The 17,800-nt window shown below is 42.1% G+C and overlaps 1 protein-coding gene across 2 annotated transcripts in view; it reads right to left on the minus strand.

The window, feature by feature from the left end:
• Positions 1–17,800, minus strand: part of ca9 (carbonic anhydrase IX) — a 102,362-nt gene that overhangs the window by 17,969 nt on the left and 66,593 nt on the right. For both annotated transcript variants that reach the window (XM_069924197.1, XM_069924196.1), the window contains exon 9: positions 9,345–9,389. In XM_069924197.1, the coding sequence (XP_069780298.1) occupies positions 9,345–9,389 (45 nt within the window). The remainder of the gene's footprint in view (positions 1–9,344; positions 9,390–17,800) is intronic.

A 17,800-nucleotide genomic window follows, 5' to 3' on the forward strand; every position in this document is an offset into this window, starting at 1 on the left:
CCAAATATTGAGGAGATGATGTAATACTGGAGAAGTTCTATGTTGTAATAGTGTAACATTTTTAAAGAAAACATTTCTACTGGTTCACTGAAATTTTACAAACTTAAATCTTTTTTCAAATTTCTTGTTGATGTTCTCTGATTCAATCTTTATATATTTTACATTGTGTTTTGAGAAGTTGTACAAAGTGAGGATTTGAATTAACATGAAATAAAATCTGGGATTCATTGAATGAAAACACATCTCAGTATCTGTAACTATGAAACTATTGCATTATTGTTAAATATCTTATTTATGTGCAAACCAGTGCTCCCACAATTGATGCATTACTGCATATTTGAAAATTTGTGCTTGATTGTAATAACAAACTGACCACAGAAAGACCAGGTGAAATCAAGGTCAATACAGGTGCTCTCTGACTTGCAACCTATGCAACTTACATTCATCTGCATATACGACCGAATTAAAAAAAATATATACAAGAAAAAATATAAAATGTATGTGGTTTATGTTGTACTTGACAAACTATAAAACGGATACAGGGCATGTAAGAAACAAAATGCATGTACTTACTTTGTTAGTTGGCGACCCGGGGTCCATAGGCTGGGTGTGGCCATCTTGATTCCTGTGCGCATGCGCGAGCCTCCAGTGGGTGCATGCGCAGTGGGATTACATATTTTGGAATTCAGTTGGCGCATGCACGAGAGCTAAGCACCCTGACGAGATTGAATTCGCGCCCTTTAACTCTCATGCATGTGCCAACTGAATTCCAATACGTAAACCCACTGCACATGCACCCAATGGAGACTCGCGCATGCGCACAGGAATCAAGATGGCCACACCCAGCCTATGGACCCCGGGACACTGACTAACAAAGTACGTACACACAATTTGGCTCTTAGATGCCCTGTATCCCTGTTATAGTTTGTCAAATACAATATTATATTAAAAAAAATTGCTTTAAGACTTTGGTACTCCACGTGTGTTGCCAAAATTCTGATTTGTGTTCATTTTGAGATACAACAGATCCTTCAGTCCCAATTACAGGTTGTAAATCAGGAAGTACTGTACAGCCTTCAAAATATTTCTTTTCTATATGCCCTTGATGTAATATTTGGCCTTCACTATCTAATCATTGGTGTGCGTGGGAAGCACCTGAGGGAGTAGCTGTATGTTGTCATCATCTGTGCAAATATAGACCAGTAACAATGACTAAATGTTGACGAGAAAGGGTTAAGTCAAAGGCAAGACTACTGTGTATCTTTATCATAGGCAAATTATGATAGACCAATTCACTTATTTTTAATGGATTCAATGCTTCACAACAGTCTTTGGGTAAATTTTAGCATCAATTTATTGTTCAAATGTTCATTGTTGTCACTTATCAATTACAGATATTTATGACCTAATCATAATTTTCCAATAACAGTACATTACTGCATGATTAACCCTGAATTGCATCTCATGACCTGAAAGCTAGCTACCAGTCAGAAACCAAACCATATCTAAATCCCAGCGTTTCGGTTTGAAAAGGTCGTAAAACTGCACCCAGTATTGTAACAGCTTTTGAAAGGAAATTATTTCTAGAAACTATCATAAATCAATATAGGTTACATCAAGGCCACATTGCCCTCAAAAGAAATCATCTCAGTCTCATTTGAGAATAGATTCCAAAAGTGACATGACTCCACCTGGTCCTCACAGAGCATTATGTTCATGCCACTGAAGGTGAGACATATAACCTAAATTAACCCTGTAAGGCATTTAAAATGGAATCAGCTTTTTTTTAAGGTTCTATTCATATTGTTGATAATTATAGAACATTACAGCACAGAAACAGGCCCCTTTGGCCCTTCTAGTCTGTGCCAAACATTATTCTGCCTAGTCCCACTGACCTGCATGCAGTCCATAAGGCCTCCAAGTCACCTGCCTGAAAACAACTTATTCCAATCTATGCATTCTAGATCCTTCCTTATTTCCTCAAAACTGGCCTTTTCCAATTTAGAACCTCAACCAGAAGCCCAGACCTATCCTCCATAATTAATTTGAAACTAATGGCATTTTGATAACTGGACCCAAAATGTTCCTCTACACATACAGTACTTCTGTCTCATTCCCATTAAGAGATACAGTACTGCACTCTCTCTAGTTGGAACTGTGGCAGCCCTTCACAGCTTCCCCGCGGGGCCTCACAAAATGAAGGATGAATGTGACGATTCAGCAGGCTGCACAAGGCCTGCAGCGCTGCCCTCCAATTGGCCACTACCAAAAGAGCTTAACTGGCCTATTAGGGAAAATTGATTGCAAACACACCAATCAGTGCTGAGGTTTTGACTACGCCCCTCAGTTTGAGAATAAAAGCAGGGCTGTGAGCCCAATAAAGCTCTGTGTCGTTCTTTCTGAGCTAACCTGCATGCAGCTATAACCTCTCCTGCGCTATAGCCTCTGCAGAGCAATAGCGGGTAGCAGCTAGCTACAGTGGTGACCCTGCTGGTTCAGTTGGTATTCTGGACCCAGCGATGGAGGCAGACTCTTCAATCAACATGCTGACTTTGAAACTTCTGGGCAACACAGCCCAAAGTGTGGTTCAGGCAAATTGAGGCACAGTTTGCCCAGAGAAAGTGGACTCCCTGCTGGCTGAGAGAGAAACAGCCTTCGCACACCACGAGACGTCCATGTCCATCACACAATGCACTGCAGCATGTAGGCAAGCAAAAGCAGCAGCAAAATCCCAACCACTGACCAAATGAACAACCAGCCATGAGGACAAAAGACACCCCTGGTGAGCAATACTGTCATTATCGTCAGTGGTGGGGTGCAGAGACCTGTCGACGTCTCTCCCCCTGCACATTCTTGGGAAACATTTAAACCAGACCATTTGGATATTACCCAGCCAATTGACCACCCTCCCCCCCACCCCCCGGCAAAAGAGGCCAGCCTTCCAAGAATAACAACATTCTGATTGCCAGTTCTGGAGGGGGGGGGGGTGTGTCGTGTAGTGGCCCTTCGCAGCTTCCCCACGGGGCCTCACAAAATGAAGGATGAATGCAACAATCCAGCAGGCTGCATGAGGCCTGCAGCACTGCCCTCCAATTGGTCACAACCAAAAGAAGCTTTCCTGAACACATCTGATAAACTCCAAGCCATCCAGCCCCTTTTACAGTATGGGAGCCCCAGTCAATAATGTGAAAAGCTAAAATCTCCTATGTCTTGTTAGGTATATTAGGATGCATTTGGAATTGTACTAAAACATATTGATCAGATGATTCCAGCTGATGCTATGCTTAATGATCTACTGAGAAAGGTAACCATCTATAGAGATTAGAAGGGGAAAAAGCAGTCCCAAAAAATCAGTAACATTAAATTTCATCAGTGGCTCTGAAATACAGTTGCCTTTTAAAAGAGTGGTGATTAGAATGGAATATGTGAAATTAAAAAAACAATGAAATGGCATCAGGAGTTGGTCACTGATTCCCTCAATCCTGCTCTGCCATTGAATAAAACTATGGATGATCTGTTTGTAACCTATGTGTGCGGTGATATGTAATTACACCACTAGGTCACCAGGGGTGAGTCCATAAAGCAGTCCAGAGCTAGAGTCTAGCCTTCAAGGTTCGTCCTGCAGAGAGACAAGACCTCTTAGTGTACATATTAGTTTATTAAAGGTGTCTTATACTCGCACTGCTGGTATGGTTATTGTCAGCACAATGTTCCTGACAAATAAATATTCCTCAGAGAAGCAAGAGGTAGCAGTGTTGTAATCTGGAGTAAACAAGGCTGCCTGACCTGCTGAGGTCCTCCAGCTGTTTGTTTTTTGCTTGACTGGGAATGTTCCCATTTGCCTGCAATATCCTTTTACCCCTGATATTCAGAAGGCTAATCGAAGGCTCTGCTTCCGCTGCCCTTCGAAGAAATCTTTCTCAGAGAGAAAAATAAATCATCCAGCTTAAATGGGATGTTTTCAAAACTGTGACCATATTAAAGAACAACTTCAGAGGGAAGGGAGCAGCCATGCTTGGATGTTATATTTGTTTTTTTTTCCAGTAATGATTCAGCCACAGACCATTAAATCATGAGACAATGCTCAATCTCAAAAATCTTTCTGATTCTAGGTTGCCCTCCACTTTGAGCACTCCCTTCAACGACGGGCTTCAGTCTTCTGAAGGCCCTAAGTCTCACTGCAGGCATCTAGGAAGTAGGTTATTCTATGATGGAAACAACTCCGCCATCAGCACAGTCATCGTTTAGTGCCCAAATAAGGATGAGAGTTGCTCAGCTGAGATCATCACTTGTTGCATTCCAGCATTACAAGATATAGGAGCAGAAGTAGGCCCATTGAGTCTGCTCTGCCATTTCTAATCATGAGCTGATCGATCCTCCCACTCAGTCTCACAACCCAGTTTTCACCCCGTCACCCTGAGTAATCAAATACCTGTCAATGTCTACCTTGAATACACCCCACAACCTTGCTTCCACAGCCGCCTGTGGCAACACAGAATCAACCCTCTGACTAAATAAATTATTTTGGATCTCTGTTTTAAATCAATGCCGTTTTATACTGAAGTTGTGTCCTCTCGTCTTAGAATCCCCTACCATGGGAAATATCCTTGCCACATCAATTCTATTGAGGCCTTTCAGCATTTTAAATGCCTCTATGAGGTCCCCCCTCATCCTTCTGTACTCCAAAGAGCCGACAAATGTTCTGCATATGTTAACCCTTTCATTCCTGGTATAATTTGCGTAAACCTTCTTTGAAACTTTTACAATGCCAGCACGTCTTTTCTCAAATAAGATGTCCAAAACTGTACACAGTACTCCGTGAGAGCTCACCAGAGCTTTATCAAGCCTCGACATTACATCCCTGGTCTGATATGCTATCCCTCTAGACATGAATACCAATATTGCATTCGCTTTCTTCAACATCAACTCAAACCTGGAGGTTAACCTTTGAGTATCCTGCATGAGGACTCCCAAGTCTCTTTGCACCTCAGAATTTTTTCTCTATCTAAATAATAGTCTGCCCGTCTATTTCTTCTACCAAAGTGCATGACCGTACACTTTCCAACACTACATTTCATCTGTCACCTTTTTGTGCATTCTCCTAATCTATCCAAGTTTCTCTGCAGCCTTTTGGTACCCACACCTCCCCTTCTACCTATTTTGGTATTATCTGCAAATTCATTGATTCCATAATCCAAATCATTTATATACATCTTAAAAAATCTTTATTTGCTGAATTTATACTGGACAACAGCAAATGTTCAATGGCAAAGCTATGGAAAATTATCCCCACTATATTTATCATTGTTTATTTCAATGGCTGTTACAAATCTGGAAAGTGCAGTTCAGTTATGTTATACATTAGGCATCATGATCACCTTAAGCTAAAAATAGTTTTATCTGAGCTATTGCTGTATGCATTTTGTTCACCAGGTCCTGAGCCTGTTAATACATAAAACAAAATATTTTCTTATTTGCGAGGGAACATGCTCAATGGGACAGGAGCTTTGAAAACCATTTCACCCAATGGTTACAAAGCTTTGCACAAGTGTAACAGTGAATGCCAAAAGTCCACTCTGAATCCCACAGATAGCAGACCCAAATGAAATTAAAAAAAAATTAATGGTTCATTCAAAGTCCCTCTTCAGAATTGGAATGGAACTGGAGAGGCAACCTGTCTATAGATTCTGACCCACTGCTGATGTCAGCGCTATCTACAGAATTCAGACAGATTCCTGGCAGTAATGCAAGCCACATGTTATTCAAGAAAATGCCTGCTGATAACCCTAGTGAACAGGTCTCAGCTAAACAAAGAAAATGGCTGTCACAAATTTATAAAAGTTTTCTCATCATAAAATATTGATCCTCATTGAGTCATAGAGTTACACAGGATGGAAACAGGCCCCTCAATCTACCTTTCCTACTTCAACTAAAATGTCCCACCCACACTACTCCTGCCTGCCTGAATTTGGCCAATATTCCTCTAAACCCATCCTATCCATGTATCCATTTGAATGTTTCTTAAACATTGTAATAGTACCTGCCTCAACCACTTCTTTCAGCAGCCTATTCCATACATCTAACACTCTCTGTGTAAAAATGTTACCCTCTCAGGTTCCTGATAAATCTCTCTTCCTTACCTGAAACCTACGTCCTACTCTTGGAAAAAGATTCTCTGCGTCCAACCGATCCATTCCTCGTGATTTTGTACACCTCTATGAGATCATCCCTCCTCATCCTGTGCTCCAAAGAAAAATGCTCTGGTCTGTTTACCTATAGTGCAAGCCCTGAGTCTTGGCAATGTAAATTTTCTCTGCTCCCTCTCCAGCTTGACAGCATTCTACCTGCCAAGGGAGTTCACCACCATCATCCATCATAACGTCAGGGTAGCACTGTGACTAACAGCCATGAGGAAGCATATGCTGATGCCTTCCTGACCATTGTAGATAAACCAACCTGAAGAAGTCTCTGACAAGCTACCACCCACATGTCACATGCAAGACCCAGGGACCCAACACACCCAACCACTGCTATACAACCATGAAGAATACCTACCGAGTCATAACGCGGTGGCACCGGCAAATCTGATCACCTGACTGTACTTCTACTCCTGGCGTACAAGCAGAGACTGAGGACCACAGCACCAGTGGTGAAGATGGTGAAAATATGGTTGAGGAAGGCAGAGAAGCATCTGTAGGACTGCTTTGAATTGGTGGACTGGAACATATTTAAGAACATGAATAGACTTGAATGAATATGCAACAGGTGTCACTGACTTCATGGACGAGTGTTGGTCCACCCACACATACTGGGTTTTCCCCAACCAGAAACCTTGGATAAGTCAGAGGATTTGCAACCTGTTGAGGGCGTGATCAAGGACGTTTAAGGCCGGGGTTATAGATCTCTACAAGAAGTCCACGTATGACCAGCGGAAGGCCATCTCTGAAGCAAAGTGGCAATTCCAGAGGAGCCTGGGACAGAGACAAATACACACCAGCTACAAAGTGAGGGTGAACAATATAGATGGCTGTAATGATTCATTACCCAATGAGTTGAATACCTTCTATGCCCGCTTTGAGAAGGAGAACCAACAGTGCCTATTAGAATCCCTGCAAAGAATGAGGACCCTGTGATATCTGTCTCTGAGGACGAAGCAAGAGCATCATTCTAGAGGGTGAACCTTCGCAAGGTGTCAGGCCCTGATGGTGTACCTGGCAGGGTACTGAAAATCTGTGCCAACCAACTAGCTGGAGTGTTCACAGACATTTTCAACGTCTCATTACTGCTGTCAGAAGGTTCCTACCTGCTTCAAAAGGGCATCAATCATCCTGGTGCCCAAGAAGAGCCGTGTGAGCTGCCTCAACGACTATCACCCAGTAGCACTAACTTCTACTGTGATGAGAAGCTTAGAGAGGCTGGTCATGGCCGGATTTAACATGTACCTAAGATCTGGACCCACTGCAATCTATCTACACACCACACCAGATGCAATATCACTAGCTCTCCACTCAGCTCTGGATCACCTTAAAAACAGCAGTTCATACATACGTCTGTGCTCTTCATTGACTACAGCCCAGCTTTCTACATGATTATTTCCTCAGTGCTGGTCAAGAAGCTGAAAATTCTGGCCCCTGCACCCCACTATGTAACTGGATCCTTGACTTCCTCAGCGGAAGATCACAGTCATACGATTTGGAAACGACTCCTCCTCGATGATTATCCATACAGGCACACCCCAAGGTTGTGTGCTCAGGCCACTGCTCTACTTACTGTGTGGCCAGGGACAATTCCAATACTATCTACAAATTTGCCAATGACACCACAGTTGTCGGCAGAATCATAAATGGCAATGAGGTAGCGAACAAGAGGAAGATAGATCAGCTCGTTAAGTGGTTTAATGCCAACAACTTTGCACTCAACATTAGCAAAACCAGAGAGATGATTGTGGACTTCAGGAGGACATCAAGAGTATATGACCCAATTCAGTTGTGGAGAGGGTCAATAACTTAAAATTGGGGTGTCAGCATCTCTCAGGATCTATGTTGATGCAATCAAGAAGAAGGCTCGCCAATGGGTATACCTTCTGAGGTGTTTGAGGGGATTCAGTATATCATCGAAGACTTTTGAAAACTTCTTCGGGTGTACCGTGGAGAGCATTCTGGCTGGTTGGATCATTGACTAGTATGGAGGTGACAAATCTCAGGACAAGAAAAAACTCCAGAGGATTGTTAACTCAGCCTGCAACATCACAGGGACCAGACTCCACTCCATCGAGGACATCTACATGAGGCGGTGTCTTAATAAAGCAGCCTCTAATTCTCAAGGACCCCCACCAGCCAGGCCATGACCTCTTCACTCTGTTATCCTCAGGAAAAAGGTTCAGGAGCCTAAAGTCAAGCACTCAGGGGCACAAGGACAGTTTCTTCCCTGCTGCCATCAGATTCCTGAATAATCAATGAACCAAAGATACTGTCTTACTTTTCGTGCACTCTTTTAAAAGAATTATCATTCTAAGGTGGTATACATGAAAGTTTACACTGTGATGCTGCCACAAAGCACTGAATTTCATGACTTATTCACGACAATAAATTCTAATTCTGATCTTTCCTATAGCACGGTGACTAAAGCTGGACACAATACTCCAAATTGGGCCACAGCAACATCTTATAAAACTGCCACACAAACTCTCACTATCTCTCCTCAGCATCCTGACTGAGGAAGGTTAGTGTGTCGAAAGCCTTTTTGATCACCCTATCTATCTGTGACACCTCTTTCAAGGTACTATATACCCGTACTCCTACATCCATCTGCTCTACAACTCTCGCCAGATCCCTGCCATTCACTGTGTAGGTCCTACTCATGTTAGACCTCCCAAATTCCAACACCTCATATTCCTCATCTTGAGGCAAAGTGAAATGCAAGTTTTACTACTATGTTTAATTTGTATTACATCCTACTAAATTTGAGTTGTATCCAACAAACAGCCCATACAAAGGTAAATGTCTGCACATAAAAAGCTTTTTCCTTAAACATAAGCAGCAAAGATTTGTAAAGCATATGAATAGTTCATGTTTTGGAAAATTTCATTCTGTATTCGATTACCTTTTTTGGGGAAGTTTTAAGATTATTCCACATGACCAAATATGATCTTGAAGTCTGTACTTTGGTTGGTTGACAGATTCACCTGTGACATCTTCATTTGAAACATTAACTTTTTTTTTGCATTGACTGCAACTGTGAATATTTATTTAACTATATTTTCATATTTGTTAGCTCTTTTTCAGTCTCATCCATATTAAGGTAAGTTAATTTATTCCATTGTTGTTGATGTGTCAGATTTTTACCTGATTGTTCGTCTCCTCCTGATTCGGCAGGATGCCCTTTATCACCTGTGGACACAGAGGTCTGTTATTCGAATTGCTAGATGGCGCTCATAACTGCTAAAATCAGATTGAACATTTAATTCAGTAACAAGTAAATATGCCGTTTCCATTTGAACTACAGTCACAATCACTTTTTATTCACTTGATTGACTAAATAACTGAAGCAAACTCCAAGCAGCTGAAAGGTTATTAAATTTGCATTTCATTTTTTCTTGACTAATTTAACTATTGTATTCCAATCATACTGGGACAGATATATTCATGTCTACCATCACTCTGGTAAAATAAATCTAATTTGACAAATGTTAAAACAGTTTCCTAGTTTGTCTCCCCTCCCAACTTGTCTCACAGCCTTCATCAAATGCAAAGGGACCAGAAAACCTCTCCTTGTCCAGAAAAAAGAGTTCATTTTGAATAGAGCAGCAACAGGAGCGAAGGAGCAAGTGACATTTCATCTTTTATTTTCTTTATCCTACCGAAATAAACAAATGGAAACAGAAATGGAATGATCATTCTTTAGGTTGTTGTTTCAATGTAAGCACATGGGAAAAAAAACCCCCTGCTTAAATATTGATCAGTATGTCACAGTTTCAAAATGTTGTAAATTTTAGATGATCAGATATCTATTTCTGACCTTAAAATCTGATTAGCGATTTAATAAAAAGTTTCCACCCACAGAAAGAAATAAGAGGATCCAGATTGGTTAATGATAGTTGGAAGGTGAATAATTGATCGTTAAGCACAACTTAAATCTGCAGTAGTATCACAGTCAAACTGGAATCTGCTTCTTCCGAGGTAGTCCCTCAGGCTTGAGGAGGGAGACTTGTTTCCCTTCTGGTCTTGAGTTCTGAGATGATCGATGAGCCCACTATGACAGCCCACTATGAAGGGCAGGAGATGGCTGATTAGGTTGCGGATAGTTGTGGGGGGGGGGGGGAGAAATGGTCATTTGTGTTATACTGCGCTTCTTCCACTGCTTCTGAGTACTCCCAATGCATGAGCTCAACGTTCTCAATAGCATCTCCTTCTCCGTTCAGATCAGATTTCAGATTTATTGTCAGAGTCATGCATGACATCACATACAGCCCTGAGATTCTTTTTTCTGCAGAATAACACTTAGTAGTAGTGCAAAAAAACATGTATATATGTAAACAAATAGAGAACTGTAAGCAGCTAACAAATGTAAACAAACTGACTGCAATACAGAGAGAATTAAAAAAATCAATAAAGTGCACAAGTAAGAGTCCTTTAATGGGTCCCAGATTGAGTTTGTTGTTGAGGAGTCTGATGGTGGAGGGGTAGCAGCTGTTCCTGAACCTGGTGGTGCGCGTTTTGTGGCACCTATACCTCTTTCCTGATGGCAGCAGCGAAAATGCTCATTTATCCTTGATAATTGTTGCTGCTCCCTGATGGCAGTGTTCCTGTAGTTCTCGATAGTGGGGAGGGTTTTGACTGTGTCCTCTACCGTTTGGAGGGCTTTACACGCAGGGTTATTGGTAACCTCATACCAGACCATGATGCAGCCGGTCATGAGTCAGCAATTCCCACAAGTTTATCAAATCCCGGAATAAATAAACAGATAGACAAATAAATAAATAGAGAGTAAATATAATGGATGATACGGAGTCATCAAAAACATCCTTTCTCTGAAGAGGGGCCCAGTCAACTTCCCCAACTCAAACCCAACCTCAGCCATTTACCAAAAAGATGTGAAATAATTGAATTTTTTTGGACTACTTTTTCTGGCCAAAGGTGGGGGGGGGGGGGGGGTGTCAACTTTTACATGTTTCAAACTTCTGACCTTTTGAAGTACCTGTGCTGTTCAGGCGTCAGTAGCTTGGATGGGCAATACCGGACGGTAAGTCTGTGGTCGGGACATCGGGAACTTGGATGGGCAGGTGGTTGGGGAAAGGATCTGCAGTCAGGAGTTCAGATGGGAGAGTAGCCAGCGTGAGAATATGCAGCTGGGAGCTTGGATGGGAGGGTGGCTGGGTTGAAGACGGCCGGGCCGCCCATCCAAGGCTGCCCATCCAAGGCTGCCCATCCAAGCACAAGTAGGCACACAGCTGAGGAGAGGGTCCACTGTTGGGGCATAGGGAGCTTAGATGGGCTGGCAGTCAGAGCCTAAAATAGGGCGATCATATAAAAATGCCTGGTTTTTGGGCCAAAAAAGAGAGGGTTGACTATTACATGGTATCGACAGTTACAAGAGTATATATATGGTATTTATTACCCACTTCCTCTGTGTCAACACCTTCTCCTGGTCAAAGAACCACATCTCTGGTCTATTGTAAGGTAACTAACAAGATCCCTCTTGCTCTTATAAGCTGAGATACTGGACGATTGGGATTTTTGTAAGCATTGATCTCAGATAAAGAAGGTGAGATATTGCACCAAAGTTCAGTGTTTACTGACGCAATTTCCCAGGAGAGGTCACAGAGTTTGCCTCCCAGTGTTAACAACCCCAAGGCTAGTGTACAGTGACAGATGATAATGACTGAATCCTTTTCATTCCTGGATCACACCATATTTGGTTTGATGTGAAGCCGGTAAAGGTATACTAGATATACTTGAATTAGAAGTTAGATTTTCAATTTGAAAAACCTGAACCTTAAGTCGTTGAAAGGAGATGATAAAATGCTGCCATCTCACCAGCTTCATGCTGACCTGGCATCTCTGGCCCATTTTAGCAGGTCTGCTTTTGCCAACTTGTAAGACGCTCTCCCCAAGTGCTGAGGGCATGATTGAGTTTTAAGTATCCAGCTGTAGTAATCAAGCACAGTGAAGAGACTGAGACAACAGGCTGAGAGTTCTAATATCACAACTGCTTTATTTGATTCTCACGCTGCAGCCTTTAAGTCTTATTCTGTTCCACCCTGTGTAATGGAAGATTTAGATCGTGAGTTTTACTTTTTCAGCCTTTGCTTCTGCAAGGCTGAGAACCTGCTTGTTTTTAGAATCACCAGACATAAGCTAAATTCCATCGAGGGGCCAGAGATGCTGTTATCTGACGAAAGGACATTTGTGTACCAAGAACATTTAATCTTCCTGCTTGTTTTGGTCACAGACTGTCAGAGGCCTAGCCTTGATGCAAAATAAACCATTGTATTCAAAGTGATAAGCTGAAAATTATGTTATTCGATAGAAGCCTAAGCATGCTAACTTGCTCGCTTATCTTTCTTGCTGTGCTGGGAATAGGTGCTTGGGTAAGCAGTTTTTGGGTAATATAAGCCATGGTCCCGCTGCTGAAATTTGAGACTCTCCGAGAGGTGGCAACATCTCTCAACAAGAAGAAGAACTTCTAGAGTCCAGCCAACGTCCCGGTCGGGGGAGGTGGAGAAGCTGCTACTGGCGCCCTGACAACCTACTACAAGTGTGCAGTCATTACCTCGCTTCGGCAGTTGGGACCAGTCCAAGTGTTGATAAGTATAGTTGGGAAGGGCTTGCATATTGTAGTGTGAAATCAGCTTTTGAATTTGTAATAAACATTTGTATAAACTGAAGTGCTCTCGGTGTGTGTGTCTATTTTCTTTCGGTAGCTCAAACACTGTGACCAATCTAAAATGAACAAAATGAGAGGTATAAATTTACCCAAGACACCTCGACGTCCCAATGTTTGCGTCCCAATGACACAAACATGTACACGATTTTCCACCCTGGACCAGAAGAGACGGGACGCCATCCTTGCTGCGGCTGTCCTGCTGACCGTGCATGACAAGCGGGTCCAGTTCGCCTCTACAAGAATGTCCTGATTTGGAAGAAAACTGCCTGCAGTTCTGGTCGCCCAGTTATGAGAAGGTATCAATAAGCTGGAGGGGATGCTGAAGAGATTCTCCAGGATATTGCTGCGACTGAAGGCTTGAGTCACAGGGAGAGATCGGATATGCTAGGCCTTTATTCCTGGACCGTAGGTGACTGAGGGATGACCTAATAGATGAATATAAAATCATGAGAAGCATGGATAAAGAGAATGCACACAGCATTTTTTTCCAGGATAGATGATTCTAAAACTAGAGAGCGCAGGTTTAAGATGAGAGGGGAGAGAACTGAGGAACCTTTTCGTCCAGAGGGTGGTCCTTATCTGGAACTAGCTGCCAGAGGAAGTTCTAATACCCAGTACAATTATTTCAAAGACATTCAGGCAGATATACGGATAGGAAGGGTTTAGATCGATATTGACCAAATGCAGGCAAACGGGACTAGCCAAGAATGCCGATTTGTTCAGCATGGACGAGTTGGGCCAAAGGGCCTGTACCATACTGTGCGAATCTATGACTATGGATCCTGATGCCATTCTAACCAGGATGCCCTTTGCCTCACTGTGGGCTGATAAGGAAGAAAGCCTAATTCATTTGATAACCTGAGCAGCAGCAAACAGAGAGCACTCAGGACTGTTAAAAAGCAAACAAACATTTGCTGTAATTGAAGATTTCACAATATGAAAAAAGATCTCTCTAAACCTGTAAATGCCATACCAGTTGGAACTTAATCTGTATCAGTAAATCAGTGCTATTTCATCTTTTCCCCTTTGCCAGAGCTTCGCCCAGGTATTGTGAAATGTTGCATTTTCTAGGAGAGTTTGTGTGTAAGCACAATGGAAGATGGAATTGAGTCAAGTTTGCCAGGTGTATTAGTGCAGTACATAAATCAAGCAACACACCCAGTAATTTCTGGCAAAGGTTAGAGTGAAAATTACAGTTTCTGAGTCACAATTATGTTAAGGTTCAGAATCCATGGGTCCTTTTCTCTCATTGTAGCTGAATGATTAGTGAAAAGGGTATGGAAACTATATGCCTAAATATGGTAGCAAAAAATAAATGTATCATTTAACTACGTAGATTTAGTCATGTAAATATTTAATGAGTATTATCATTAGGTAATAACCAGATGGCAGATCCCATTAAAGATCACAAGGTACATTAAAGCTGATAACTGGAAGGAGTATTCATAGATTATAAGATAATGAAACCAGCAAGTTTCATTCAACCTTGCCATTTGCAACTGTAGCATGTAATTCAAGTGAGGGGGAAGTAAACATACCCTTGTCCACATCAATGGCACTGAAGTTGAAATAGTTGGCAGTGTTGCCTGTCAATGCAACAGTTGTGCTCCATACAAAGGATATTGGGCTCTATTGGGAAGACTATTTCAAAGATCTGGCAGAGGTGGGACAGAGCTAACAGCTTCATATCCAGTGTATGATTCATACATTCTATGATCATACGGAAGACAAGTTTCCAGAATAAATGCAGTTGTACTGCAGCAAACAGTAATATGTACTAAAACATGGGCACTGAAATGGCTGGAATGTTTGGAATGGAAAGGAATCTTTTCCTGCACAAACTCCAGGCACAGGGAGCCTGAATGGCTGCAGCAGATGCACTGCACTTGTAAAGTTGCTGCACCAGTGTCTGACCTCCTTCTCCTTCTGGTACAGTTTCAGCAGGTCACATTCACTTGGCCTAAGGCAGGTTTGTCAGATGTGGATTGCCAGGGCCTTTACTGGGATAAATTTCCCAGGTGCTGCTGCATTTCCGGCAGAGCGATGAGCAAAGCCTGGAGACCTCATTGTAGTGAGGTGTGAATTATTGTTTCCATCAGTAGACGAATGGAGGATATGGGGATGAACATAGAACACCAGCACAGAGTGGGCTGTTCAGCCCACAATGTTGTGCCACTTACATAAACCTACACCATTATTAATCTGATTCTTTCTAAACCCTTAAAGCCCCCATCCCAATTTTTCTGGTGTGACAATCTTAGAGTCTTTTAAATTTCCCTTTTGTACCAACCTCCACCACCCCTCCAGCAATACATTCCAGGTATCTTCCACTCTCTGTGTAAAAAAACTACCTCTGTCATCTCCTATAAACTTTCCTCCATTCACCTTAAACAGAAATCCTCTGTTATTGGCTATTACTCCCCTGGGAGTGGCCATCTATTCTATCTATGCTTCTCACAATTTTATACACCTAAGTAGTCTCTCATCCTTCGACGCTTGGAAGTGAAATGTCCTAGCTCACTCAAACTTTCTTTATAAAAGATGTTCTCTAATCCAGGTAGCATCCTGGTAAATCTCTTCTGCACCCTCTCTAAAGCATCTACTCCCTTCCTGTAATGAGGTGCCCAAAACTGAATGCAATACTCATAGTGTGGTTGAATCTGAATTTTATAGAGCTCTATAATGCCTTCTTAACCACCCTATTAACTTGGGTGGAAAACTTGAGGGATCTATTGACCTGGACTCCAAAGATCCCTCCAGTCCTCCTCACTACTAAGAATTTTGCCATTAACCACATACTACACCTTTAGATACGATCTTCTAAAGTATGTCGCTTCACATTTTCCTGCATTTAATCTAAATGTTGCATGGAATTCTAGACATTTATGGCTCAAGAAGGTGGAAACCCAACCATCACATCGAACATACTGAAGAAGGGTAGAATCTCTTCTTAGTCTTGTAGATTCAAGCATGTGGAATCCTATCAGCCCCCCTCATGTTTTAAGTGTTCACCAAGAGACAAACTTCCAGAGTGCTTCTGGCCAATTGGCAGCATGAACCGGAGTTTTACTGTGGCCTGTCCCAACTAGCCACTGCTCTTCCCTGTTAGTGAACATTCACAATGAACTTTCGACACAACGAAGGATTAAATGTAATTTAATTTGCTGCTGAACAAAGGTTGCATTCATGGCAGGGAATGCATTTAGACAAACACAGATCTGTAAAAAAACAGTGACGTTTAAGATTATTTTTGATTGGGTCTATACAAGTACAAGTTGAAGTTTAATTATCCAATTGTACAAGTATGATCTGTTGAAACAGTACCTTCGGTCCTTAGTGCAACCCACTGCAAACACACATGCAGACATAACACACATAAAGACAAACGATACATATGACAGTACGTATATACAAATATTAAAATAAATAATTATTGTTAAATAGATAGTTGAGTTACGGAGGGGTTGTATGAGCAGTTCATAGTTATTTAGCAGTCTCACTGCCTGTGGGAAGAAGCTGATTCTCAGTCTGGTGATCTGGCTCTTATACTCATGTAATTTTTCCCGATGGGAGTAGCTGGAAGATGCTGTGTGTACGGTGGTAGGGAACCTCACTGATTTTGCAAGCCCTCTTCAGACTATGATCCTGGTAAATCCCATTGATGGGGGGAGGGAATTCCCAGTGATCTTCTCTGCTGCTCTTATCATCAGCTGGATTGACCTCTGATCTGATGTTCTACAGCAACTGTACCACACTGAGATGCAGCTGGCCAGGATGCTTTCAATAGATACATTCATTCATTGAAACACGAAAGCCTGCAGATGCTGTGATTGTAGTAGAAACACACAGGAATGCTGGAGGAACTCGACTGGTCTTGCAGTGCCAAAATGTCGATTATATATCTTTACCTGCTATTGACACTGTGAGTCTGGCTGACTTCCTCCAGCATTTCTCTGTGTTTTTACCCCATTCATTCATTGACCTTAATCCGGCATATCGTCATGGTACCAGTCTCCTAGAATTCTTCAACCCTATCATCCCTGCATCTTAACAGGCACCTTCCCAGGTCCATTGAAGGGTATTTGACCTGAAACATTGATTCTGTTTCTCTCTACACAGATTAGTTTTCAGAATCAGATTTTTTTGGTCATGAGCATGTTGTTTTGCGGTAGCATTACAGATGCAAAAATGCTATAAATTACATTTTTAAAATATATAAATTAGTAAAAAAGAAGAGAAGATGTGAGGTAGGGTCTGTGGTTCATTCTCCATTCAGAAATCTTCTGGCAGAGGGGAAGAAGCTGTTTACCACTGGGTGTTCATCTTCAGGCTTCTGTACCTCCTTCCTGATGGCAGCAGGGTGAAGAGGGCATGGCCTGGGTGGTGATGTTCCTTGAGGACAGAAGCTGCTTTCTTGAGATACCGCCTCTTGTAGATGTCCTCAGTGGAGTGAAATGAATCTCCATGATGTGGCTGGTTGGGTTCACAACTCTCTGAAGCCTCTTCCTGTCCTGTGCATTGGCACCTTCATAGCAGACAGTAAAGCAACTAGTCAGAATGATCTCACGGAACACCTGTAGAAATTTGCAAGAGTCTTTGGTGATGTACCAAATCTCCTCAAACTCCTAAGAAAATATAGTCACCGATGAGCCTTCTTCATCATTGCATCGACAGGAAGGCCTCAAGGTAGATCTTCAGAGATGTCGACATCCAGGAATTTGAAGTTCTTTACCCTTTCCACTGCTGGACCCTCGATAAGGACTGGTTAGTGTTCTCCTGGTTTCTCCTTCCTGAAGTCCACAATCAGTTCCTTAGTTTTGCTAATGTTGAGTGCAAGGTTTCCAGCACTGTTCTTGGTTCATTTAGTGCTTATGGCATTTACACTGTCTTTAGATTTAAGAAAAGACTTTTTTTC

This window comes from Narcine bancroftii, chromosome 3 (assembly GCF_036971445.1).
Source record: "Narcine bancroftii isolate sNarBan1 chromosome 3, sNarBan1.hap1, whole genome shotgun sequence".
Taxonomy (NCBI): Eukaryota; Metazoa; Chordata; class Chondrichthyes; order Torpediniformes; family Narcinidae; genus Narcine; species Narcine bancroftii.